The sequence below is a fragment of the Zootoca vivipara genome, chromosome 9 (assembly GCF_963506605.1).
Source record: "Zootoca vivipara chromosome 9, rZooViv1.1, whole genome shotgun sequence".
Classification (NCBI taxonomy): Eukaryota; Metazoa; Chordata; class Lepidosauria; order Squamata; family Lacertidae; genus Zootoca; species Zootoca vivipara.
The window spans coordinates 12,251,645-12,279,537 of NC_083284.1; the positions used below are offsets into that span (position 1 = coordinate 12,251,645).

General features: G+C 44.4%; 1 protein-coding gene across 1 annotated transcript in view; it reads left to right on the forward strand.

Annotated features, from left to right (window-relative positions):
* CFAP299 (cilia and flagella associated protein 299) overlaps positions 1-27,893 on the forward strand; it is a 325,747-nt gene that overhangs the window by 5,895 nt on the left and 291,959 nt on the right. The window contains exon 2 of the mRNA XM_060278392.1: positions 10,326-10,456. Within this exon, the coding sequence (XP_060134375.1) occupies positions 10,326-10,456 (131 nt within the window). The remainder of the gene's footprint in view (positions 1-10,325; positions 10,457-27,893) is intronic.

Below are 27,893 nucleotides of genomic sequence, written 5' to 3' on the forward strand. Positions count from 1 at the left end.
TTACCAGGAATCTTATATTGAGAGGCTAAAACTAGCCTGCAACAAGCTAACAGCTGTGTATTTAAAAGGAGGAATGTTAGAACTCTGCTAAGTTATAGAACTTGCTAACACAAGTTTGGAAGGATATTATTAAACAGCATATCAGGCATCCCCAAACTGCGGCCCTCCAGATGTTTTGGCCTACAACTCCCATGATCCCTAGTTAACAGGACCAGTGGACAGGGATGATAGGAATTGTAGTCCAAAACATCTGGAGGGCCGAAGTTTGGGGATGCCTGCAATATATCCTCTCCTGTCTCCCTGAACATTCCTACACCTACGTGATCCAGGATCTAAACATACATATAGCATTGATGCAGCTACAAGCATGATATTTTGAGGCAGCAACTATGCTTCTAAGATAATGTGTGAATTAGAGCCATGTTTGCATGTAAGACTAACCTAGGGTAAGCATCCCCAAACTGCGGCCTTCCAGATGTTTTGGCCTACAACTCCCATGATCCCTAACTAATAGGACCAGTGGTCAGGGAAGATGGGAATTGTAGTCCAAAACATCTGGAGGGCCGAAGTTTGGGGGTGCCTGGCCTACCTAGGGTTCCTGGGATACCATGGGTTATTGTGTATGAGCAGCATGCTTGTGCATACTGCCTGCTCGCTCCTGCTTCGCTCCTCCCCTGGTGTAATTGGGAGAAATAAACCTGGAAGCTATAATTAAGCTTTGCATACCGTTGCACCTGGACCCTGGATTGTGGCTCCCTAACGAGCCAAGAGATGTAAGCCAACAACAGACCATGGTTAAAGGCTGGCTAGCAATCCTATCTGGGTAGGAATCAACCAATCGGGGCAGCCCAGCAAAAGTTAAAGCAGTGAGTAGATAGGATGGAGGAAGTGATGCAGTTTGCAGACGAAAAAGATTCCTTCAGTAGCACCTTAAAGACCAACTAAGTTTTTATTTTGGTATGAGCTTTCGTGTGCATGCACACTTCTTCAGATACACTTGAAACAGAAGTGTCAGACCCTTATGTATATACAGAGGGTGGGGGGGTGGGAATGGGTGATGGGCTGATGGGAGTGGTAAACCTGTAGATGGCTGTTAACGACTGCTGATGACTGCAATTGGTCCTGCGGGGGAAAGCAAGGGCTGAGGCGCTAAAGAAAGCTAGATCATGCATAATGAGATAAGAATCCAATGTCTTTGTTCATCCCAGGTGCTCCGGCTCCATGGTTTTAAGCTTGGTAATGAGTTCCAATTCAGCAACTTCTCTTTCCAGTCTGTTCCTGAAAATTTTCTGTAATAAAACAGCTGCTTTGAGATCTTGTATAGAATGTCCTGGGAGATTGAAGTGTTCTCCTACTGGTTTCTCTGTCTTGTGGTTCCTGATGTCAGATTTATGTCCATTTATCCTTTGGCGTAGGGTTTGGCCTGTTTGTAGACTGATATGGGAAAAATGAAAGGCAAGTTGGCAGGAGGTGGTGGGGAGGAATACAAAGAACCTGCTACAGGGTGCTGTGGGGTAACTGAAGACAGCAGTGCAGATTGGTGCTGTTGCCAAGGGAAATATCTATGGGGAATGTGGGGGGGGGCAGGAACCAGTGCTACATTACGCTGCTTAGTTGTGCTGGAATGTGGGGTTTCTCTTGTAAAATCTCAGGGGACAGACTTAGTGGGGCTGATCTGGAGTGAAATCTGTGGGAATAAATTGCTTATGCTAGCCAAGGTGTGAAGTTTTGCACCTTTGCTACATGGCGTGAACATAAGATGCCTGTAAATTATGGATGCTGACTTATGGTATTGTCCAATACATAGAAAGCAGCCGCCATGCTCACAATTTATTTCCTGTCCTTGGTGATAACCCAGGCACCCCAAAACCTGGCCCTCCAGATGTCTTGGGACTACAGTTCCCATCATCCCTGACCACTGGTGGGAGTTGTAGTCCCAAAACATCTGGAGGGCCAAGTTTAGGAATGCCTGTGATAACCCATAATTCCATCTTGGCTGCCTTTTGGCCCCTGCTAACTGGGGAATGAAAGAACTTCTGGATGATTGGAGAAATCCTATTTTGGCCTATGTTGCATGGTCTTTATTATTAGCCTAAGTCTTTTTGTAAATGCGTGCTCACGTTTAGAAGTGCCTAGAACAAAGACCTTAAAAGGATTGTATTGTACTAGGCTTTATGAATAGCTTAAAATCAACCCACCACTTTCAAGTCTTATTTCCAGCCGGGAGCTATCAAATCCCAAATTGCGCCTGCAATCAAAGTCAAATCGGCAGGCTTTTTTTGCTGAGCTTTGCCAAGTATGCAAGGCTGCTCAATGGTATGGAAAGCAAGCCAGGCATCCACATTTCACCTGAAGTTTCTTGGGTCACTCTATGCAAAGGGGAGTATGCTTAGTGTGTTGTCTGAATCCAGGGTCGTGGTTCACGTCTCCCTATCGTTCTGCCCGGACACTGAGGTCCAGCGCCGAGGGCCTTCTGGCAGTTCCCTCACTGTGAAAACCAAAGCTACAGGGAACCAGGCAGAGGGCCTTCTTGGTAGTGGCGCCCACCCTGTGGAACACCCTCCCATCAGATGTCAAAGAGGGCAGCTCTGTTCAGGGAAGTTTTTAATGTGTGATATTTTAATGTATTTTAATTTTTTGATGGAAGCTGCCCAGAGTGGCTGGGGAAACCCAGCCAGATGGGCGGGCGGGGTACAAATAATAAATTATTATTGTAAGGGTGTTGTTGTCGCTACTCTTGAGTAACAACATCCGAGTCTGCTCTGTCTTTAAGAGTTTTATTGTGCATAGTATTTACAGTGCAGATAGCCCAAAAACATGACCTCTCAGTCACTTGCAGAATCTGGGAGTGGACGTTTCCGGCTACGGGACCAGCATGAGAGTTTGGGCACCCTGAAACGCCTCCTTGGTGGTGCGTCTTAACTCGGGCGCCGGAAGGGGCTGCCTGCTCCCCTCCACCTCTTGGTCCTGGCGGCACAGGGGCTCTCCCACCTCGCTGAGCCCTGACACCTCCGTCTCCCTCACTTCCTGATTCCCCTCACCTGACCCACTGCTGCTGCTCTCACTGGGCGAAGTGCTGGTTAGCAAGAGGGGAGGAGGCTCCCTGTAGGAAGGCCCCCTGACAATTATTATTATTATTATTATTATTATTATTATTATTATTATTATTATTATTACAACCTGCAAACACAGAACAAACCATGTGTACAGTTAGTGGTTAGGGAGCCAAGATCTTAACCACATCCTGGCTTCAGACACACTAACCCAAACTTTAGCATAGTTGCTGCGCTGACCTAAAAAGTCTGGGGAGGAGTAAAATGGCTACAGTCTTCTTGGGAGTCAGTGAGTTTGAACTAAACCATGGTTTGTCTCAGTTTGACATGTTCCTGGGCCTTCATTTTTTAAATAAATAAATAAATAAATAAATATGCAAAGCATCTATATCCTGCTTGTCCAAAATATTCAGGGCAGTTAACAAAAAAGCAGAAATACAATTTTGTTGTTTAGTCGTTTAGTCGTGTCCGACTCTTCGTGACCCCATGGACCAGAGCACGCCAGGCACTCCTGTCTTCCACTGCCTCCCACAGTTTGGTCAAACTCATGTTCGTAGCTTCGAGAACACTATTCAACCATCTCGTCCTCTGTCGTCCCCTTCTCCTTGTGCTTTCCCAACATCAGGGTCTTTTCCAGGGAGTCTTCTCTTCTCATGAGGTGGCCAAAGTATTGGAGCCTCAGCTTCACGATCTGTCCTTCCAGTGAGCGCTCAGGGCTGATTTCCTTAAGAATGGATAGGTTTGATCTTCTTGCAGTCCATGGGACTCTCAAGAGTCTCCTCCAGCACCATAATTCAAAAGCATCAATTCTTCGACAATCAGCCTTCTTTATGGTCCAGCTCTCACTTCCATACATCACTACTGGGAAAACCATAGCTTTAACTATACGGACCTTTGTAGGCAAGGTGATGTCTCTGCTTTTTAAGATGCTGTCTAGGTTTGTCATTGCTTTTCTCCCAAGAAGCAGGCGTCTTTTAATTTCGTGACTGCTGTCACCATCTGCAGTGATCAAGGAGCCCAAGAAAGTAAAATCTCTCACTGCCTCCATTTCTTCCCCTTCTATTTGCCAGGAGGTGATGGGACCAGTGGCCATGATCTTGGTTTTTTTGATGTTGAGCTTCAGACCATATTTTGCGCTCTCCTCTTTCACCCTCATTAAAAGGTTCTTTAATTCCTCCTCACTTTCTGCCATCAAGGTTGTGTCATCTGCATATCTGAGGTTGTTGATATTTCTAGAAGGATTAAACTGAATTAAACTGGGGTGGTTATTCCTCAAGGTTGCCACTAGGTGGAAATGTTATTTCACTTTTGTTTAAATGGTGCTTACCGAGCACTAAGAAGGTTGGCAGTAGGAGAAGATTGCTGTATGTTGCAGAAGTGTGGGCTTGCCCAGGCTTGCCCTATAGCACTGCTCCATAGTCGGTGATTGACAAGCCATATCATGCCTGTCAAACCTCACCCACTGTTGCCCCTCCTCCTTCATGTTGATTATTTATATAGTACTGTGCAGTTTATATTCCTAATTTTCAGAGCAGCAGATGCAGAGCAAGTTTCTGCACTTGGGAGATCACCAAACTAATTTTGAGGTGCGGCAGCTGCCCTCCTCCACGCCCGAATCCTGCCTCTTAGGTTTCCCCATCATCCTGCACATATCATAGACCACTGGGCTGGAGTGGTAGCAGCCACTATGAGCAGCAAGATTAAAGGTTTGACCACGATTAACTGCCTCATAGACTTAAATTAAACATTAGGAATGACTGGCAATGAATCCATAAAGTAATCCATTTTAACAGCAATTCCCTTTTTTAAAACAGAGCTATGGTCCATGGGGTCACAAAGAGTCGGACACGACTAAACGACTAGACAACAACAAAGGTTGTATTAGGGACGCGGGTGGCGCTGTGGTCTAAACCACTGAGCCCTAGGGCTTGCCAATCGGAAGGTCGGCAGTTCAAATCCCCGCAACAGGGTGAGCTCCCATTGCTCGGTCCCAGCTCCTGCCAACCTAGCAGTTCTAAAGCACGTCAAAGTGCAAGTAGATAAATAGGTACCGCTCCAGCGCAGGGGCGTAGAAAGGGGGGCGGGGGGGCGGTTCGCCCCAGGTGCCATCATGGAGGGTGTGTGTGACAAATTATCAAGGAACAACTACTGCCCTACTAGGGCGGCTCGTAAAAACTTTTTTTTAAAAAAAATGCCTGCTCCAAAGGTCTTATCTTTCTACACTAGGGATTATATAGCTATATATAAAATTTCATGCATAACAGTTAATATCTTGACCCTCCTCCATGAAAATAGCGGTTTACATGGCCCTTTTCCTATGCCAGGAAGGCTGACATTTCAATTCAGTAGAGCACTTACTGGTCCCAACCCTAACCCTGCAGAAAGCCGTCTAATTAGACTTTGGTTTGATTTTTGACATGTTTTAAGGAGGTAATTTAATTATTGTTTGATTTCATACCAATGCTTTGTATCTAATGTTAGCCGTCCTGAGCCCGACTTCAGCCGGGGAGGGCAGGATATGAATAAAAGTTTACTATTATTATTATTTATTATTCTTCCTTTGTAAGAAAATAACGTAAAACCATTTTTTCAGGCAAAGTAAAATCAGTGTGTGTGTGTGGGGGGGGGGTGGCAAGAAATTTTCCTCACCGGGTACCACCTGAGCTTCCTACGCTTCTGTTCCAGTGGGAAGGTAAACGGCGTTTCTGTGCGCTGCTCTGGTTTCGCCAGAAGCGGCTTAGTCGTGCTGGCCACATGTCTGTGGACAAACCTCGGCTCCCTCGGCCAGTAAAGCGAGAAGAGCGCTGCAATTCCAGAGTTGTTCGCAACTGGACTTAATTGTCAGGGGTCCTTTACCTTTACCTTTTAAGGTTGTATTGTCTACAATGCCCAGTGAGTACATTGCTGGACTTGGACAAAGGAGATGCAAACTGAATTCCCAGCTCTGCTGTGGCATCTTCAGGTAGCCTTTGACAAACCACCATTTCACAGAATCATAGAATTGGAAGGGACCCTGTGGGTCATCTAGTCCAACCCCCTCCAGTGCAGGAATATGTAGGTGGCCCATATTTCTCAGCCTTTGTTCCTCATTGGCAAAATAAAAGGAATAACAGCAGTGTACCCCATGTTGGGTGAAATATTCCTGCCTTGCAGCGGGTTGGACTAGATGACCCGCAGGGTCCTTTCCAACTCTACAATTCTATTATTATTTGACTATTCATGTGAGGATGAGAGAGGCAGCGAGATGCCAGCTGCCCCAAGTAGGCAAGAATGAGACTTCACTTGTTGTCTGTACAAACGTAACTTGGATGTTTCCTAGACCTGGGCCCTCATATTTCTCTTTCTAGGCAATTCTTTCCTGTGGCTATGCTTTTTAGTTTATCTAAGCTGGCATTTATTTCCCTTTTCACCCTGCCCTTTGATCACCCAAGACTCCTAGGGCAGCCCACAGTTATAACAAATGCTACAACAAGAAGAATTTGCACGTGTTTTTTTTAAACTATCTGTTTGAAAAACAGCATTATAGCTGCACAATTAAAAGTCCACTAGAGTGCCTTAAATTGGCACATTTTAAAGATATATTTAGAAAGATATATTTTGAAAACTGAACAGAGTAATGACTATAATTATTGCATATATCATATACAGGTATATAAATTGAATTTCTCTATTTTCTGTTTTTTGTTTGCCTACTTTACTATTTGAAACTGAACTTTATATTAAAACGAGAGAGAGAGAGAGAGAAAGCCAGGAACCACAGATAACTCTGTTCCTTGTTGACAGCAAGCCAGCCTCTGATGCCAGCTTGGGATAAATGTGTGGAAAATTAGAAATGATTTAAAAAAGATTACTGTAAAACTTTAAAACTTGGATGTTCAGACTTAGTGGCAGAAATTTTCAGCGGGCCACCAGGGAATCAGCTGAGAGACCATCAACATGGAATAAAACATCCCCTACCACTCTTTGGAAACTATTTGGATCCATTAAGTCAGGCATCCCCAAACTGCGGCCCTCCAGATGTTTCGGCCTACAACTCCCATGATCCCTAGCTAACAGGAGCAGTGGTCAGGGATGATGGGAATTGTAGTCCAAAACATCTGGAGGGCCGAAGTCTGGGGATGCCTGCATTAAGTGGTCCCACCTCCTTGGTGGGTCTCAGAGTAGGGTCACAGAGAAGTCTAGTTGCACCAGCAAGTGATCCGACCATGGCACTTCTTTTGTTTCACTTTTACTTAATGTCAGATCACCCACGTCCAGAGAACTGAACACCAGGTCTAAGGTATGTTCGCGGCTATGGGTTGGGCCAAACTTATTCAGGGACAGCCCTATGGAGGCCATGCTTTCCATGAATTCCCGAGCAGCCCCTTGTAAGGTCGTGTCGGCATGGATGTTGAAATCCCCTGGGACAACCATACTAGGTGTCTCCAGGAGAACATCTGCCACGACCTGAAGCAGCTCAGGCAGGGAATCCTTGGTGCAGCGGGGAGGTCGGTACACCAATACGAATCCTGTACTGCCCCTATTGCCCAACTTCCAGAGCATGCACACAGAAAACTGGGTCTCCCCAATAGGACGTCTGGTGCAAGCTAATGACGTCCTAAAAATCACTGCACGCCCCCCTCCCTGCCCATATGACCTGGGTTACTGTGCGTAAGAGAAACCTGGTGGACCAGCAGCGGCAAGGACAGGCCCACCCGCCTCGTCCGACCAAGTCTCTTGTTACACATGCCAGGCCAATTCCCTCCATTCACAATCAAGTCATGGATAGCAGCAGTCTTGTGAATCATTGACCTGGTATTCAGGGCAGTCTCGAGCAGGTCGGCCGCCCTGGCGCTGAGGGGCGGAGATTGCTCCAGCACCCCCGCCCTCACAGGGCGCAGCATGGTTTCCGCACGGCTTTGCCGCGCGGCGCCCTGCCTACCGGCCCAGCGCCCTGGCTCACTGCGCCACCGGGGGTCTACCTAGAGCCGGCCCTGCTGGTATTCCACAGCAGCACCTTCAGGTCCTGTGGGTCTCCCTTGTTGATTCTAGCATCCTTCCAGTAAGGACCAGACCCTGAGGCAGTGATAGTCTTCAAACGACGACCAAACCTGCCTTCTTGGTAATGACACGATCTGGTCCTAGCGTATCTCCTCTTCCTGTCCGTGATCACTGAGATTGGGTGTCCCAATGCATAACACCCCCCCCCATAGAACCTGCCCCAGCCATCCTATTGGCTAGGGCCCACTTCTGGGGCAGCCCTGAACCTATCCCTTTAAAAGACGTTTTCTTCTGGCAACAATGAAACAAAAGAACCCACAAAAACCACAAAACGCAATTGACAGTTGCAGCCAGATTAAAATAGCCCCCACCCCCATTAAAAGCATTGAAAACAACCCCAACCTAACTAAAACCAAACAAGATAATATTTGAAACCAAACAGATTAAAAGGTGCTTTAAAACGTTTATAAAACACATTAGACACTTGGAGCAGTGAAAAGATATCAGAACCGCCCCGCCCCACCCCTCCAACCAGCAATGTCCCAAGAGTTTGGTCCAGTGAGTAAGGCCCTGCCCCTTAGGCCAGTGGTTTTCAACCAGTGTGCCAAGGCACTCTGGGGTGCCTTGAATGATGGCATGGGGTGCCGCAGAAAACACTGGGTTCTGTTCCTCTTTCCTCCCCTCCATTCTCTGGTGCCTTCTCACATCTCTGCCTCCAAAAGGCTTGTGCAGAGCTATTTGTTGCAGCAGCCCTGGCTATAAGCGCCACAGGCAAATGGTGCCTCTGGGGCTGGCCAGGGGGTGCTGGTTGCTAGGAGCTGAGGCGGCCGCGGAGTAAGAAAGCAAGTGGGTGAGGGAGCCCAGCCAGCCAGTCCACTAGCTCTTGCTGTTGGGAAGGGACATACAAGCCCCAGGCCCCTATGGGGAAGTGTGAGGAGGCACCTCTCTTTGGGGTGGTGGTGGTTGAGGTGGAGGAGAAGCTCAGAGACCAGGGGCAGGCGCAGTAGCTGCCCAGAAAGAGAGGAGCCTGAGGGAACACTCCACCAGGGTGGGTGTTCGAAAAAGGATGGGAGGCTGCCGGCTCTGCAGCCAAGGGGTGACATAACTGGGTTCCGGAGCCCCATGGGGTGCCGCAGAAAGAATGCAGTTGGTCAAGGGAGCCGTGGACTCAAAACGGTTGAAAACCTCTGCCTTAGGCTATCTGGTGACAGCCTTGCAAGGAAGCAGGTAAAGGCCTTTCAAGAATGTACCAGTAGGTAAAGTCCTTGCAAGGACGCAGGCCTGCCAGTCCTCACCACAGACATGTGGTACGTAAGCAAAAAAGGCAAAGCAAGATGAAGAAACAGGTAGGTAGCCGTGTTGGTCTGAGTCGAAGCAAAATAAAAAAAATCCTTCAGTAGCACCTTAAAGACCAACTAAGTTTTTATTTTGGTATGAGCTTTCGTGTGCATGCACACTTCATGCACACGAAAGCTCATACCAAAATAAAAACTTAGTTGGTCTTTAAATGAAAATGCTGGACTTTATGGAATTGGCAGAACTGACAGGAAGACTTCGGGATCAAGCAAGTGACAAAGTTGAAAAAGAATGGAGGAGGTTTAAAATATATGTAGGGAATTATTTTTAAAAAAGAAGAAGTTTGAATATCCAGGGAAATAAAGAAGTAAAGGCAATAGGGATAAAAAGAGGAGTTTAAAATGCAGGAAATTTGGTATATGGTAGAAAGATGAGTACAAGAAAAATTAAAAGGATTATATGATGAAAGTAAAAAAGATGAAATAGAAACTGCTACAGATGTATTTAAAAAGGAAAATCAGATAGAGGGGAAGTGGGGAAGCCAAAAAGACAATGAGTATAAAAAAAACTGATTGAAGTTGATATGTTTTGTTTTGTTTGTATTGATGTATTTCTGTATTTTTGTGTTTTTTGCAATTTTGTGTTTTAAAAAAATGCTTAATAAAAAATATCTTAAAAAAAAAAACTTAGTTGGTCTTTAAGGTGCTACTGAAGGATTTTTTTTTTATTTTGCTTCAAGATGAAGAAAGTGAAGAGAAACCAACCAAATGAGGCCTAAGGTTCAAGAGCAGCTTATATTGACTCATCTGCATATGGCGTTTTTATACTCCACCCTTTAGCCAAAACGGCCCTCGGAGCAGCTTTCCAAAAACCAGTAACCGTAAGGCCTGGCCATAAGTGACCCCTCCGCAGCTCTCGCCTCGAAACATTGGCGACTTGCTGAGTGCACAGTCGCTCCTTCCGATTCAGTTGATCTGCCGCTTTTTGCTCCTTCAGAACGAAGAAATGGCTCGCCAGCTGGTGGAGCTGGGCTTCCGAGGAAGCGGGGAAGTGCTGAAGAGGGAAGATTTCATAGCTAGGAAATTGGCCGCCGAGGCTTCGAGACTCTCAGAAAGACAGCAGCAAAAGTAAGTGTGTGTTTGTGTGTAAAATGAACCGTATCTCAAGTTCAGGAAAATGGAAGTAAGAGAGGATTCGGTGTAAGTTTTAAAGCCCAACCTCAAACCCTCCAAGTGTCCCTATCTTCCAGGGACAGTCCCGGATTTACAGACGCCGTTCCGGTTTCTGATTTGATCCCTGAATATCCCGATTTTCCCTTAGGACGCCCCTATTTTCAGCGGAGAAACATTGGAGGAGGGTATGGAGTTATGCGACTTAGCCAAGGAGCTAAGTAGCTATGCAACCTTTAGAAGACATCTGAAGGGAAGCTTTTTCATGTTTTGTTTTGTTTTTATATATGTTGGAAGCTGTCCAGAGTGACTGGGGCAACCCAGTCAAATGGGCAAGGTATGATGATAATAATAATAATAATAATAATAATAATAATAATAATAATAATAATAATAATAAATTGAATAGGACATCACTATTTTTATCGGATAAATGCTGGAGGGCTGTATAAAACCTGTATAAAACCAGTATGAAAATATATTGGAAATGTCATCTAGGCCTTGGGTAAGATGTTGAATAAAGCCAAATCCAAACCTGCTTAGGCCACTCATTCCAAACTGTGTTGCAGCAAAACCATTTACAGTGGAACCTCGGTTTACGAACACCTCGGTTTACGAATTTTCGGTTTCAGTTTTCGCCACGGACCCATCTGGAACGGATTAATTCACTTTCCATTACTTTCAGTGGGAAAGTTCGCTTCAGTTTATGAATGCTTCAGTTTATGAACAGATTTCCGGAACCAATTACACCCATGCTTTGGGTTAAGTACGCTTCAGGTTGAGTACTCCACGGACCATCTGGAACAGATTAATCCACTTTCCATTACTTTCAATGGGAAAGTTCTCTTCAGTTTATGAATGCTTCAGTTTATGAACAGACTTCCGGAACCAATTGTCTTCATAAACTGAGGTACCACTGTATTTCCATTTCTGTCCCCAGACTGGTGACTGGGAGCAGCCGCCGAGACCACATAACACCGGTCTTGAAAGACCTGCATTGGCTCCCAGTACGTTTCTGAGCACAGTTCAAAGTGTTGGTGCTGACCTTTAAAGCCCTAAATGGCCTCGGTCCAGTATACCTGAAGGAGCGTCTCCACCTCCATCGCTCTGCCCGGACACTGAGGTCCAGTGCCGAGGGCCTTCTGGCGGTTCCCTCACTGCAAGAAGCCAAGTTACAGGGAACCAGGCAGAGGGCCTTCTCGGTAGTGGCACCCGCCCTTTGGAACGCCCTCCCACCAGATGTCAAAAAGAAAAATAACTACCAGACTTTTAGAGGACATCTGAAGGCAGCCCTGTTTAGGGAGTCTTTTAATGTTTAATTGGTTATTTTATTTTATTTTTCTGTTGGAAGCAGCCCAGAGTAGCTGGGGAAACCCCGCCAGATGGGCGGGGTATAAATAATAAATTATTATATATATATATTTCTTAAGACACACCAACAGCCAAAGGCCCCACTGGAGGAAGCTGCCCACTGCAGCTCTCCATGATTCATTGCTCTGTGTGCAGGTTCAGTCCCCGGCCTCCCCAGGCAGGCCTGGGAGAGACTCCTTGCCTGAACCCCGGGAGAGCCACTGCCAGTCAGTGTAGGCAATATCGAGATAGAGGGATGCATCATCTCACTTGGTCCATGGCAGCTTCCTGTGTTCCTGCAAGTCAGAGGTGGGAAACTCTGCTGCACTTTTCCATTTGGTGCAATTGCACCTTCAGTAATTCTCTGTTCCCTTTAGCCACCTGGGGTGCATTATTAGCAGAGGGCCACAGGCAGCCCATTTTATTCCCCCGCCCCACCCCACCCCATATACTGGGCTTGTGTGCCGAGGCACCAAGAGGACCCCCCCCCAATAACTCACACAGACACCATAATTTTTGTTAGGGTTTTTGGCATTAAAATTTGCCCACAACTTTTTTTTATTAAAATACAATCAAAATGTGAGTAGTTGCTTAGTCATTGGTTCCCAGCCATCTGTCTCCCGCCTGGGACAGATCTGACTCCCTCTAGCCTAGTAGGGGAGTCAGTAAGTAAGCACCCCCTGAGAGAGGACGGGGCAGGGGGCACAAGCCCTTCTTTGTCCTCTCCCCAGATGCTCCCCGAGGCTCATGCGCGGTCCTGACCCCTAGCGGGGATAAACAGACAAACATGTGGAGCCCCAGGATTCCTTTAACGGAATACTTCTATATGGCAGCAGCAATCACATGAGGGTCAGGCCCAGCCAAAATCCGTACCCCTCGACCAATTTATTTGAACCAATGACTAACCGCAACCTTACAAGTTGTGACTAATTGCAGCATGGTAGGCAAAAACCACCTGACAACAGCCAATCAGCCAAGTGGCAAAATTCCTACCAGGCCCCTGAATACAGGGGACCCCTAGACAGGCACTGCAAGGTCAAAGCAAAGGGGCCTAAAGAAAGCGGAGGGTGGGTGGGAGATTCGAAGCGAGCAGCAAAGAGGTGGCACAAACTGCTCCTTCGGTTTAAACAATGCAAGGGCTGTCAATCAACAAATTGAAACAAGCAAAAAATCCCCAGCAACAATCAACCCTCCAATCAAAGCCAAAGATCATCCAAACAGACCCACCCCCAAAGCCCTGGGTCGTCTTGTTAGCTCTGCCGCAACCCATGCTCTCTCCTATGGAGAGAACCTGCTTTGCGCTACACCCACCCCATGCATTTGAAACACACTTACTCCCAAAGAATTCTGGGAGCTGTAGTTTACCCCCACAAAGTATTAGTTCTCAACACCTTTAGCAAACTACAGTTCCCAGGATTCTTTGGGGGAAAGGTGTCCTTGAAATGTACGCGTTGGATGCAGCCATAGCTACCAAGTGGCTCCAATGATTTTGAGCACTTGATGCCCTTTTCCAGCTAACTGCCTAGCCAGTTCCTCAGCCCTATGGTGAAGGTTTTAGGCTTTTTCTCTCTTCCAGTTTTTTGGGGGTTTTTGCTGCAAGACTCTTAGTTTGCTTGGACAGCTGTCAAGCATGTGCTGTCACGTTAGCTGTCAAACTGAAGCATGTGCCAGAGCCAAACATTTTCACTTCTTTTGGTCCATATATTTGCATAATTGGTAATTGACCTCTGCCTTTTGCATACTTTTGGGAGAACACAGGAATAAATGCTTGAAACCATGACCGCCAAAGCATTGCTCTTAAATTTCAGCTAACAATTTAAGGAGCATTCTTTTAGGTATTAGAATTGGGTTGTTTTTTTCCTAAAGGAATTTGTGTCATTTGGGCAATTCCCGGGCTTTGGGTTCCATGTCTCCTTATTCTGTATTCACAATTTGCCTCCCATATGTGTTAATATAGCACTTGTTCAGAGAGCAGTTGTGGAATTCAGATATATGGACTGAATTAACATGATTTTTAAGTATTCATATTTTCCTCCAACGTTGCAGTTCCTATTCATGCAATATGCAGCTACTCTGAGTGACCTCTAATATACTTGCTTTCTTTCTGTTTTTATTTTTATTTTTTAACAACAATTTGAGCTCAGTTCTCAATCCTGCACATTCCTGGATTCTCTAATCTGAGATGAATGGGTTTGTGAAGTATAGATACAGTTTACGAGGTGGTTTACTAACCAGTGAGCTCATATAGGCGGCGGCAACAGCCTCCCCCCCCCCCAAAAAAAGCAGGAAAGGAGATGAAATCTGCTTGGGGTAAGCAAGTCAGAGTCAAAACATTATGTGGATGCGGCCTTTCCTTATTTCTAATCAAACTGGGTACAAAGAATGAGGAGATAACCTTAGACAGGGCCTACAGTTAGGAAAGCATATCACTTGCGAATGGATTTCATATAGCTGAGCCAAAATAAGCTGACTAATCTTTAGTTGCAGGTCTCTGGTTTTTGTTTTTGTTTTAATGCCAGAAATGTACCTTTTTACTTTTTGTTGCACACATGGGAGGCAGTTCATAACTGCAGCCTCCCAGTTATCTAAACCTTGTAATATTATTTTGCTTTTATTGAAAACAAAAATGACAAAGAAAAACTAACAATAAAGTTATTTGGGGATTTTATCACGTCTTCATGTATTGTGCTAGCTAATGAAAACATTATTAAAACGGTTGTAGCTGTGCGCAATCTCCACCAAGCCTTGCAGAAAGGGTTTTGCAGTGTTGTCTAAAAATGCATAGCGTACTTTTCCGGGTATAAGACTACAGTGGTACCTCGACTTAACGAACGACTCGACAACCGAATTTTTCGACTTATGAATGGGGGTAATGGCTGCACGCTTACGAATGTCTCGACATCCGAAAGAAAATTGTGGTGGTTTTAGATAGGGGTTTTTTGACTTACGAATTTTTAGATAGGGTTGCTTCGACTTAGGAATTTTTCCGTTTCCAATACATTCCTATGGGAAATCACGTTTCCAATGGCGTTTTTCGACTTACAAATTTTTCAACTTATGAAGATGCCTTCGGAAGGGATTAAATTCGTAAGTCGAGGCACCACTGTATGTTTTTTCCTTTAAAAATCATGCTAAAAAGTGGGGGCCGTCTTATACATAGGGTGCACATTTGATTGGTTGCTGCCAATTGGTTAGTGCATAGGGTGGACGTTTGATTGGTTGCTGCTGTGGCTGTCAGTGGCTATTGGTTGCTGCATCAATGGGTGGTGTTGATTGGCTTACACTGCGGCAGTTGGGTGGGCAATAGACAGCTTCTGCTGGCGATGGGACAGACGGGAGGCGGATTTTGCGGCACGTGCGGGAGAGCGATTTTCCGCAATCCCCCCCCCCAAACAAAAGCTCAACAACCCCAAGTAGGGGGCTTCTTATACATGGAAAAGTACGGTAATTTTACCTACTTGAATAACTATGAAATGCAATTGTGTGTTCTGACTAGCAGTGGCCCGTTTTAACCTGTTTTAATTGAGAATTAAAATTTGTCCTTCCTCCCGTGAGATAAGAGAGAGTTTTCCCTTTCCAAGGGGGTAGTCTTGTTTATAGGATGTTTTGGCTTAAATAAAAGCCCTTCTCTTGAAGACGCCACCAGCTTGTGCCTTGTTTGCTAGATCTCATGTTGCACAGGGAACCAGCAGAAAACCAGGATTTTGTTCTCTGCCCTTCCAGTTGGTTTACACGGTTCTCTTTCGGGGCTGATGGCCCCAATGCTTCAGGGGTGCAAGAAAGGGCCCAAGGAAGAGATCAGCAGAACAAAAAAGCAAATGGTTGGAAACATCTGGGCCTTGGCGTGGGTAAATGCTAAGGGTAGAACATTTTTGTGTGACAGAAGTTAATCAGACATTTTTTTCTGGTGGGTTAAAAATTAAAAAAAAGCAAAACACATGAGATCCGTTGCTGGTTCTTCCTGTCACAGGACTCGTGAATCAGCTGCTTATGTCAACATTCTTGCATCTTTCTACATGCCTGGAGAACACCTGGATATTTGTGTTGCCGTTTTCAGGAACCGTGGATCTCTGTGCAGTTGCCAAGCTGCTTTGCGTAGGAAGGTTTCGTTCTAAAGGCAAAGATGTGGACAAACATTTCTGATTCAACTGGTGATTGATCCTGTGCCAGTGGGTTGCCCAGGAGAGGATTATTCCCAAGCTCCTTGTGCAAGTGGCTGGAGAACAGAGCCACTGAGCTCCTACAAACCGGTGCCTTTCCCCTGTGGCTCAGTAGGCCTACATACATCTGTCTGCACATGCCAAGTCAGCCTCAAGATTTTGTCTCTCTCTTTCCACGTACCACTGTGCCAGCACAATTCCCTAACCCAAAAGTCACGACTGCACTGCATATCTGGAATTGGGGGGGGGGGGAGACATCCGCATTTGGAACTGTTGTTTCCAAGGGCTCATGAGTGCTCACCTGTCTCACCTTTTAGAAAATAAGTTCAAGCAATTGTTAATTAGACCTACTTGCCAGGAACCAGGGTGGATAAAAAAAAATCAATGATTATTATTTTTTAAATCAGATTTTTTTTTTTAAATCAGATTTTTAAAAATTTAAATTGGATTTTTAAAATAAAATGCTTTGGGAGGAAAAATCTTTCTAAAGATACAGTTTTCTATTTAAGTTACAAAGGTTATTCATCAGGAAATAAGGATTTGTTTTAAGTTTTTTATGTGTGCTAAAACTCAGTCTAAGTTGTTTTTTTTTTAATCGTTTAACCATATCAGTTAACAAACATGGATACATATGCTATAGTGTTGTTGTTTTAGTTAAATAAATTGTTCATTTTTTTCCTTTCACTTTTTTTAAAAAAATTCTTTCAAATTTTTTGTAACATATAAACATAATTATAAACACAATACACATAATAAACACAATACACATATAAGCACAACACAATACAAAATACAATATTATAAACATACAAAATAAAAAATAAAAACAAAAATCTCTAGAACATTTCATTATTATCTTCCTAATCATTTTAATGTGACTTCCTTGAATCCCTCCCACCTGTGCTTCATATTAATTCCATCTTTAGCAACTTCTATATTAACACTTTATACCATTTTATATTTTATTCATTCTTCCCATAGTTTCTATATTTTATCTTTTATAATCATCACATCATATTGTATTTCTCATTTATGATAATTTCTAAATCTACAACCTATACTACTTCCAAATCTATCTCAAATACTCAAATATTACAATACAGCATTTCTTTAAATAATCTTTAAATTTCTTCCAATCGTCTTCCACCACCTCTTCTCTCTGGTTGCGGATTCTCCTGGTCAGTTCAGCCAATTCCATGGAAACATGGAATTGTTTAAATTGTTATTAAGGAAATGATTATTTTTCACCTTCCAATAAAGTGCAGCAGAAAAGTTGTCCAAATATAAACAGTTAACTTATTAAACCTCACAATCATTTAATAATTATCTGTCTCTGTATTTCTAATATTATAACCATATCAGTAATTTTTGATACAACTGTAAAAACAGCTCTGAAAATTTATTGTTCCAAAAATGACACCTTCATCTGGTTGTAAATATTGAGATTATGACCAGCAAGAATGAGTCTTTCTGTAGAAAAATGATTTAAATCAAGTCTTACTGACTAGTGATTTAAATTGCGATTTAAATCGATTTGATTTAAATCAAATCCACCCTGCCAGGAACATTCAACCTGGTGAACACACATCCACTTTCTGGAGTTGTGATGCCAGCTATTCTGGCTCAGCAGTACCGCAGTACTACATCATGAAGATTTTCGGCATCTCATGGCAGGACAGAATCTCAAACAAGGATGTGTTCTCCCATGCCCACATTCCCAGCGCCTTCTCACTCCTGTCTCAGCGACGTCTACACTGGCTTGGTCATGTACACAGAATGGAAGATGGCAGGATCCCCAAGGACGTTCTCTACGGGGAGCTGGCTTCAGGCACTAAGCCTGTTGGCAGACCAACTCTGCTTTACAAAGATGTCTGCAAACGTGACGTGGAGGCTGGCCCCATGAGTCAACAGTGTGATGCAGCAGCAAAGAGAACTAATGCTATTCTAGGCTGCATCAACAGAAGTACAGTGGTACCTTGACTTACGAACCACTGGACAAGCGAATTTTTCGACTTACGAATGGGGCTAATGGCCGCGCGCTTACAAATGTCTCGACATCCGAAAGGAAACTGCTGTGGTTTTAGATAGGAATTTTTCGATTTAGGAATTTTTCTGTTTCCAATGCATTCCTATGGGAAATCGCGTTTCCAATGGCATTTTTCGACTTGCGAATTTTTCAACCTACGAAGGTGCTTTCGGAACGGATTAAATTCGTAAGTCGAGGCACCACTGTATAGTGTCCAGATCAAGGGAAGTAATAGCACCACTCCATTCTGCCTTGGTCAGACCACACCTGGAATACTGTGTCCAACTGGGGTGTGGGGTTGTTAATTGGGTTATTGTTTTTACTTTGATTTTATATATTGTAATGAGGGACGCAGGTGGCGCTGTGGGTTAAACCACGGAGCCTAGGGCTTGCTGATCAGAAGGTTGGCGGTTCGAATCCCTGCGACGGGGTGAGCTCCCGTTGCTCGGTCCCTGCTCCTGCCAACCTAGCAGTTCGAAAGCACGTCAAACTGCAAGTAGATAAATAGGTACCGCTACAGCGGGAAGGTAAACGGCGTTTCTGTGTGCTGCTCTGGTTCGCCAGAAGCGGCTTTGTCATGCTGGCCACATGACCTGGAAGCTGTACGCCGGCTCCCTCGGACAATAATGCGAGATGAGCGCCGCAACCCCAGAATCAGTCATGACTGGACCTAATGGTCAGGGGTCCCTTTACCTATATATTGTGATCTTTTGTGTGAACCACCCTGAGACCTCTGGGTATAGGACGGTATATAAATTCTAATTCTAATAATAATAATAATAATTCTGGAAGAATGTTCCAGATGTTGACAAGCTAGAATGTGTGCAGTGGAGAGCGACCAAGATAATCAAGGGTTTAGAAACCAAGCCTTATGAGGAATGCTTGAAGGAGCTGGTATGTTTAGCCTGGAAAAGAGGAGACGGAGAGGAGATATGATAGCCATCTTAAAATATCTTAAAGGCTGTCACATGGAAGAGGGAGCATGCTAGTTTTTCCTGCTCTTGAGGGTAGGACTTGAAGCAATGGCTTCAAGTTATAAGAAAGGAGATTCCAACTAAACATCTGGGGGGACGACTTTCTAACAGTAAGGGGTGGGACTTTCTAACAGTAAGAGCTATTCGTCAGTGGAACAGACTCCCACAAGACGTGGTGGACTCTCATTTCTTGGCGGTTGGATGGCCATCTGTCATGGATGCTTTAGCTGAGATTCTAGTTGGTGTCCCTTCCACCTTTACAATTCTATCATTCTATGAACCCTGCTTTTAATTTTGTGAATTCACGGCATTAAAAGATGCCTGCTTCTTGGGAGAAAAGCAATGACAAACATAGACAGCATCTTAAAAAGCAGAGTCATCACCTTGCCTACAAAGGTCCGTATAGTTAAAGCTATGGTTTTCCCAGTAGTGATGTATGGAAGTGAGAGCTGGACCATAAAGAAGGCTGATCGCCGAAGAATTGATGCTTTTGAATTATGGTGCTGGAGGAGACTCTTGAGAGTCCCATGGGCTGCAAGAAGATCAAACCTATCCATTCTTCAGGAAATCAGCCCTGAGTGCTCACTGGAAGGACAGATCGTGAAGCTGAGGCTCCAATACTTTGGCCACCTCATGAGAAGAGAAGACTCCCTGGAAAAGACCCTGATGTTGGGAAAGATGGAGGGCACTAGGAGAAGGGGACGACAGAGGACGAGATGGTTGGACAGTGTTCTCGAAGCTACGAACATGAGTTTGACCAAACTGGGAGGCAGTGCAAGACAGGAGTGCTTGGTGTGCTCTGGTCCATGGGGTCACGAAGAGTTGGACACGACTAAACGACTAAACAACAACAACATGAACCCTGCTGTATGGAAATCCCTTGCAGATGATTGCAATGCCTGGAGACAGACAGACAGGTCTTGTATCCACAGCAGTGACCAGAGGAGGAATGACCGGTGGGAGGAGCTCACAGAGGGACGAAACGCCATGGTGCATCTGCAGCAGCACAACCAGATGCCTTCATCTGCCCCAGCTGCAACAAAACATGTCTCTACCCTATTGGTCTCTACAGCCACAGCATGCACTGTAACTCTCCGGCAGGTTGAATTTACTCCTGAAAGCACGCTCCCGAGACAGATGGATGGCAACAACAACATTTTTAACTAGCTTCTATTTTTCTCTGATTATATCGTCCTAGTGCTTGCTTTCTTGCTTGTGAATTAGTTGTTTTTCCCCCTAGATGTTATTGTATTTAGCCATCTTAGGTATTTTTTTTAGTGGAATGGTGGTGTGTATATATGAAACAAATAATTAATGCATTCTACACATACAGAAGGGATCCAGGTGGTGCTGTGGTTAAACCACTGAGCCTAGGGCTTGCTGATCAGAAGGTCGGCGGTTCGAATCCCTGTGACGGGGTGAGCTCCTGTTGCTTGGTCCCAGCTCCTGCCAACCTAGCAGTTCGAAAGCATGTCAAAATGCAAGTAGATAAATAGGAACCGCTACAGCGGGAAGGTAAACGGCGTTTCCATGTGCTGCTCTGGTTTGCCAGAAGCGGCTTTGTCATGCTGGCCACATGACCTGGAAGCTATACGCCGGCTCCCTCGGACAATAATGCGAGATGAGCGTGCAACCCCAGAGTCGGTCACGACTGGACCTAATGGTCAGGGGTCCCTTTACCTTTACACATACAGTCTGTTGATGAAGTATGTCGGTTCAAGTTGATCCATATAAACATTTTAAGACCAACTCTGCGATCCCAGTACCAAGTTTCTAAAGTAGGAAGCAAAGTTCTATAAGCATATAGAACTTACCTCCGGTGCTGGAAAGACAATTAGATTTATCTGCCATGCAAGATAATTCTGTTGCCTAGCCCTTGCCAGGCTCCTATAGCCTTGCAAATAAGTCCATACAAGTTGCTGCCCAGAGAAAGCTTCCTAGTTTGCCAGTTGGTACACAAGTATGCTAGTTGTTTGTGATATATTGATGACCTAAAAGAGGGGGCAAATATCTCCCTCCTAATTTGCAAATGTTTTCCTTCTGCCTGATCAGCTGGAGGCAGTTCTGACTCCCTGGAAGCAACAAGGCAAGGGCCATATTCAAATCTGCCTGGTAGTAGCACCAGCAAAACATGCAAAGCATATTATTATTATTATTATTATTATTATTATTATTATTATTATTATTATTATTATTATTATTATTATTATATTTATTTATACCCCGCCCATCTGGCTGGGTTTCCCCCGCCACTCTGGGTGGCTTCCAACAAATACCAAAATACATTGAAATATAGTACAGTTGTACCTTGGAAGTCGAAAGGAATCCATTTCGGAAGTCCGTTCGACTTCCAAAACGTTCGGAAACCAAAGCGCGGCTTCTCATTGGCTGCAGGAAGCTCCTGCAGCCAATCGGAAGCCACAGAAGCCCCCTTGGACGTTCGGCTTCCAGAAAATTGTTCACAAACCGGAACAGTCACTTCTGGGTTTGTTGCGTTCGGGAGCCAAAACATTTGAGAACTAAGCTGTTCGAAAACCAAGGTACCACTCCTATGGGGCTTTGGAAGGGAAGGTCAGAGTTCAAATTCCTATTCGGTCATAAAGCTCACTAGACTTGGATCAGTCATGCATTCTTTCAACAGCCCTGCCATATAGGTTAGGCCAGGCATCCCCAAACTGCGGCCCTCCAGATGTTTTGGCCTACAACTCCCATGATCCCTAGCTAACAGGACCAGTGGTCGGGGATGATGGGAATTGTAGTCCAAAACATCTGGAGGGCTGAAGTTTGGGGATGCCTGGGTTAGGCTATCAGGATAAAAACCTGCATCTATGTATGCCACCCTCGTTGACTCTTTAGAACAGTGTTTTCCAAACTTGGGTTTCCTGCTGTTTTCGGACTACAAGTCCCATCATCCCTGACCACTGGTCTTGCTAGCTAGGGATAATGGGAGTTGGAGTCTAAAGATAGCTGGAGACCCAAGTTTGGGAAAGACTGCTTTAGAATCTCAGTGTCCTTCGCCCCAACACTGCATGCATTTTTCAGTCTTAGCATTCATGTAGGGCACAAAACTTTCAGCTGAGCACAAATGTGCACTTAACTTAAAGACGCAAATGCAATAAGAAAGGAACTGGATACATCTTCACATTAGGTCAGAGTTATGTCTTTGAGTTTTGTCTTCCATATGAAAAGTATTTGAATATAGCCCCCCAAAGAGGAAAAGTGAAGGGAGGGGAAAGGGATGTGTCTTTTCTAAACATTGCCTTTTGCTTTTGGCATCATAAATTCACCCACCGAAATACAACGGAAAGAATTAAGCACCGAGGATCCGAAGTTTCTTATTATTCTAAACGTTTCCATGTATTTGAGCGGCTGGGGCTACAGGAAATGCCAAGCCCCCCCCCCCAGCAGTTGCGTATGCAGTAGAGAGATGAGACATCTCCAAAATGATTAGCTTCATGTGAGGGAAACGTTGCCTCCTTCTGCATACGGTATGTGCATCTTGAAGGCTTTCTCCTGACAATGCAAAAGGGAGAATGAATTGCAGAAGATCTATGCTACCATTCAGTGGATTTGTAACTGGCTGGCTGACTGAACCCAAAGGGTGCTCATCAATGGCTCCTTCTCATCCTGGAGAGTAGTGACTAGTGGGGTGCCACAGGGTTCTGTCTTGGGCCCAGTCTTGTTCAACATCTTTATCAATGACTTGGATGATGGGCTTGAGGGCATCCTGAGCAAGTTTGCAGATGACACCAAATTGGGAGGGGTGGCTAATACCCCAGAGGACAGGATCACACTTCAAAATGACCTTAACAGATTAGACAACTGGGCCAAAGCAAACAAGATGAATTTTAACAAGGAGAAATGTAAAGTACTACACTTGGGCAAAAAAATTGAAACGCACAAATACAGAATGGGAGACACCTGGCTTGAGAGCAGTACATGTGAAAAGGATCTAGGAGTCTTGGTAGACCACAAACTTGACATGAGTCAGCAGTGTGATGCAGCAGCTAAAAAAGCCAATGCAGTTCTGGGCTGCATCGATAGGAGTATAGCATCTAGATCAAGGGAAGTAATAGTACCGTACCACTGTATTCTGCTCTGGTCAGACCTCACCTGGAGTACTGTGTCCAGTTCTGGGCACCACAGTTCAAGGAGGATACTGTCAAGCTGGAACGTGTCCAGAAGAGGGCAACCAAAATGGTCAAAGGCCTGGAAACGATGCCTTATGAGGAACGGCTTAGGGAGCTGGGTATGTTTAGCCTGGAGAAGAGAAGGTTAAGGGGTGTTATGATAGCCATGTTCAAATATATTAAAGGATGGGAGGGAGAAAGGTTGTTTTCTGCTGCTCCAGAGAAGCGGACACGGAGCAATGGATTCAAACTACAAGAAAGAAGATTCCACCTAAACATTAGGAAGAACTTCCTGACAGTAAGAGCTGTTTGGCAGTGGAATTTGCTACCAAGGAGTGTGGTGGAGTCTCCTTCTTTGGAGGTCTTTAAGCAGAGGCTTGACAGGCATATGTCAAGAATGCTTTGATGGTGTTTCCTGCTCGGCAGGGGGTTGGACTGGATGACCCTTGTGGTCTCTTCCAACTCTATGATTCTATGCAGCATTAGAAACACAGTCTTTGAACACCCTCTGACTTTGAATCCCACTCGAACTGGAACATCCCTGACAGTGTATGTACTGTATGTAGCTGTCCATCATCTTTAGTCATAGCTCTGTGTATTTTGCATCCCAATCGGGTGGCTAGGCATAGATGGAATCTAGCATTTGGCACAGGCATTGCAACCTCATGCCCATGGCTCTTTGAGTTTTTGGGTTGTTTTCTTTTAATAACCTTAATTTCTAAGCCCCATTTGCTCTGGAGTTGGAAGCCAAGCAGCTGCTCAGGTGATGGCATGGAAGTTTCAGCAGGTCCTGAGCAGCCGACACCCTCAAACTCAGCGTGTCTTATCTGGTCGTGCAAATGCCCCTTCGTTTGAGGCATCGGAAAGGAGACATAAGGAACAAGCATAATATTGGATAGAATTATTTGAAGTGAAGGAGGTACAGAGAGGTGGTAGAAATATAAAATGTAGAGGAGTAAATATATTTAGATGTAGTTATAAGTTTGGAAACGGATTTGAAATACATGTTAAGATACAATAATATAATATAAAAAAGGCTTAGTTAAAATGGAAAATAAGTTTAAGGTCAAGATGTAGAAATTACGAAAGATGATTTACAATGTAACGCAGTTGGAGGAGGAATGATGAAGTCAACAGTGTTAGATTTGAACTAAGATATAGAAAGTTGGAAATTTATTTTTGTGTTTTTTGTGTTTTGCATTTTGCATTTTGTATTCTGTATGTTTTTGTTTCTGTTTGTTATAAAACCAATAAATATATTATTAAAAAAAACAAGGAAAGGAGACATAAGGGCCAGATCCAGAGGGCAATTGGGCCTGATCCGGCCCGTGGGCCTTAGTTTGCTGACCCATGCATTAGACTGTTTATGCTCCTTTTAGGGGTTTTCTTTAAAGGTTTTTTTGGGGGGGGGGAGGGAGGTATTTCAGTAAAACCTGGTGCTTCCCTGATTCCACTGACAGCTCCCTTCCCTTCCCTTGCCTCTGTTTGTCTTCCATGTGATGCCACTTTTGTTTGCTGTTGGAGGGAGTGACTGTCCGTGGGATTTTCCTTTTTCCTCGGGGACATGTGGGCGAGTGTTTACACAGAGACCTTGGGTACAACTATTTCAGAGATTATTTTCTGCTTGCTACGTTCGCAGAAGGGTTGTCAAAGTTTTCCATGTCTTACTGCTTTCTGCCCTCTGTCAGGAAGGGGGGAAGTAAATGGTGAAATCTTAAATGGTTTGCTGTTTACCTTGAGCAGCTCAGGACGCTTTTCAGTTTGTAGCACACAGAAGACAAGCCCTTCCTTTTAAATAGCATGTGGGGGCCAGGATTTTTTTTTTGATGTCTCCAAATGTTCTTGTCCTTAACATGTTTACTTTAATACAATATTAAGCAAGTTTTTTGAAAAGCTGCAGGTGTGTTTGGGTAGCTTTTGACTCTGTGCAAGTGAATTTGTTACATTAACAGAAATGTTTTTGCACCTGGAAACAGGCAGTGATAATCAACATGCTCAACCTTAAGAATAAATTGCTCCTGTTCTTCCTTGACCCCCTTCTGCTTTTAAAATTCTGAACGGTTTGGTGGAAATACCCTGGGAAGAAAGGAAATCTGTTTAGATAGGTATTGCAAAATATTTCTGTTTTGTAAAGAACCATTTGTGGGGTTGGGTTCTTTTGTGTGTGCTTTTGGTAACAGTTTTCGAGTGAGTTAAGCCAGAGTTCAAATAGGATGTTTGTAAAAGATTGGAATTCTTGTGACCTGTTCTGAACCTTTTTGGGGGTAAGGTAGGATAAAAATCTAAATAATACTTGAATCTGATCAGTCGTCAACAGCTGTCAGTCAGTCAATCACCCATTTCCACCACCCTTCTGAGTGATACCCCTCCCCACCCTTTCTCTCTATATAAGCGTCTGGGGACTTCTATTTCAGTGTATCTGAAGAAGTGTGCATGCACACGAAATCTCATACCAAAATAAAAAAACTTAGTTGGTCTTTAAGGTGCTACTGGAAGGATTTTTTTTATTTTGTTTTGACTACGTCAGACCAACACGGCTACCTACCTGTAACTTGAATCTGATCGGTGATATTGAATGAAGTATGAACTTCACCACAATGGGGGTAGGAGAACTCAGTGTCACATTTTTATTTTTATTTTGATAGAGTTACAAGCATGGTGGATCAGGGGAAGGCCGTGGATGTAGTGTATCTTGATTTCAGTGAGGCTTTTGTAGCTGTTCACTGACCAAACACAAAGAGTGCTCACCCATGGTTCCTGGTCATCTAGCAAAAAGTGAAAAGTGTATTGCCGCAGGGATCTATCCTGGGTCCATTGTTGTTCAGCGCCTTTATAAATGACTTAGATAAAGGAACTGAGGGGATGCTCATCACATTTGCAGATCACACCAAACTGGGAGGGATATCTATTATTATTATTATTATTATTATTATTATTATTATTATTATTAATACCCCGCCTATCTGGCTGGGTTTCCCCCAGGTGGCTGTCTGCAGAAAACAGAATCGGGATTCAAGATGACCTTAACAGGTTGCAGAACAGGGCTAAGCTAACAAAATGAATTCCAAGAGGGAGAAATGTAGGGTTCTGCACTTAGGCGGAAAGAAGCAGCTGCAAAAAAAATATAGGACGGGGGCCCTGGCTTGCCAGTAGTAGATGTGAAAAGACCACAAACTTAACATGAGCTGACAGCGTGATGCAGCAGCCAAAAAAGTGAATGCTATTCTAGGCTGCCTCAACCGAAGTATAATGTCCGGAGCGAGGGAAGTAATAGCACTACTCTGTGTTGCTGTGGTCAGGCCACACCTGGAATACTGTTTAAGAAGTATGTTGACAGGCTGGAATGTGCGCAGGGGACGGCAACCAAAATGATCAAGGGTCTGGAAACCAAGATTTATGAGGAATGGTTGAAGGAGCTGGGTATATTTAGCCTGGATAGGAGGAGACTGAGCGGAGTTCATACGTGTTACCTGCCCCTCTTCCAAACCACTGGTGGCCCCAAACATGGTAACTAGTCTACAGTGGCTGGAGTCCCTCTTTTCTCCTTTGGCTTGTCTCATGCCTATGTGAACTCTTTTCTCAAGAGCTACTAGCAGTAAATCACTTGAACAGATCTGAAGTGAAGCTGTCGCATTATTTAAAGCCTGTTTTTCCCCCTGTTGCTGTTTGTTTCTTCCTGCTGATTCTACCTGCCAACTTTTTTTAAAAAAATGTTGGCTGGTTTATGCCATTGTGTTTGTGTATGTATATATGCATAATTCCTACAAACCTGGGTATCTGAAGAAGTGTGCATGCACACAAAAGCTCATACCAAAATATAAACTTAGTTGGTCTTTAAGGTGCTACTGAAGGAATTTTTTTATTTTATTTTCCTACAAACCTTTTTAAGCTACAATGCTAAAGACAACCTCTTGTTGTATATACCTTTAGGTTTCATTGCATTAAACCTTCTGGAAGGGGAAGAAATTGTATCTAGTGACACTAAAATATGTTCCTCCTCTTCTGGGCCTGGAGGTAAATTTCTCTCTCTCTCTCTCTCTCTCTCTCTCTCTCTCTCTCTCTCTCTCTCTCTCTCTCTCTCCCCCCCCCCTCCTTGTTTTGGTCATTGGTTTTGGAGCAAAGGCTGCTTATTCTTTGTCGCCAGACGTTTTGCTAAAGATAGCTGTTGCATATTTGAGAGAAGCTACTGATCCTAAGTTAAAATGCAGAAAAAAAGAACCCAAACAAAAATGGCCATTTGTATTTCAAAGCTCCAGGGGAGGAACAACCGCCAACTCGGTTTGTCTTGCCTCTTTCCGTTTTTAGCAACTGCAAGCCAGAGATTTTGCTGATCTTCTTTTGGCTATAGTTGTGTTGTTTGTGATTCTTGTAGTGCCTGCCTTTCACTTTGTATTTATGCTCAGGCTCCAGCTCCCTTCCACCATACCTGGACAACCCCCCCTCCATTTACACCTGACCAAACCCCACTCCCTTTGCACCTCACCCACCACCTCACCTATCCCAAACTTCCCTTCTTGCTCCTCTCACAGCTCACCCCAAACCCTTTGAAACAGGCTTCCTTAAACTCGGCCCTCCGGATGTTTTTGGCCTACAGCTCCCATGATCCCTAGCTAGCAGGACCAGTGGTCAGGGATGATGGGAATTGTAGTCTCAAAACACCTGGAGGGCCGAGTTTGAAGAAGCCTGCTTTTAAAGGATGGTGAAGGTGCTTCAGATAACAGTTGGCCAAACTGCTTTCTAAAGCTTTTCGCCTCC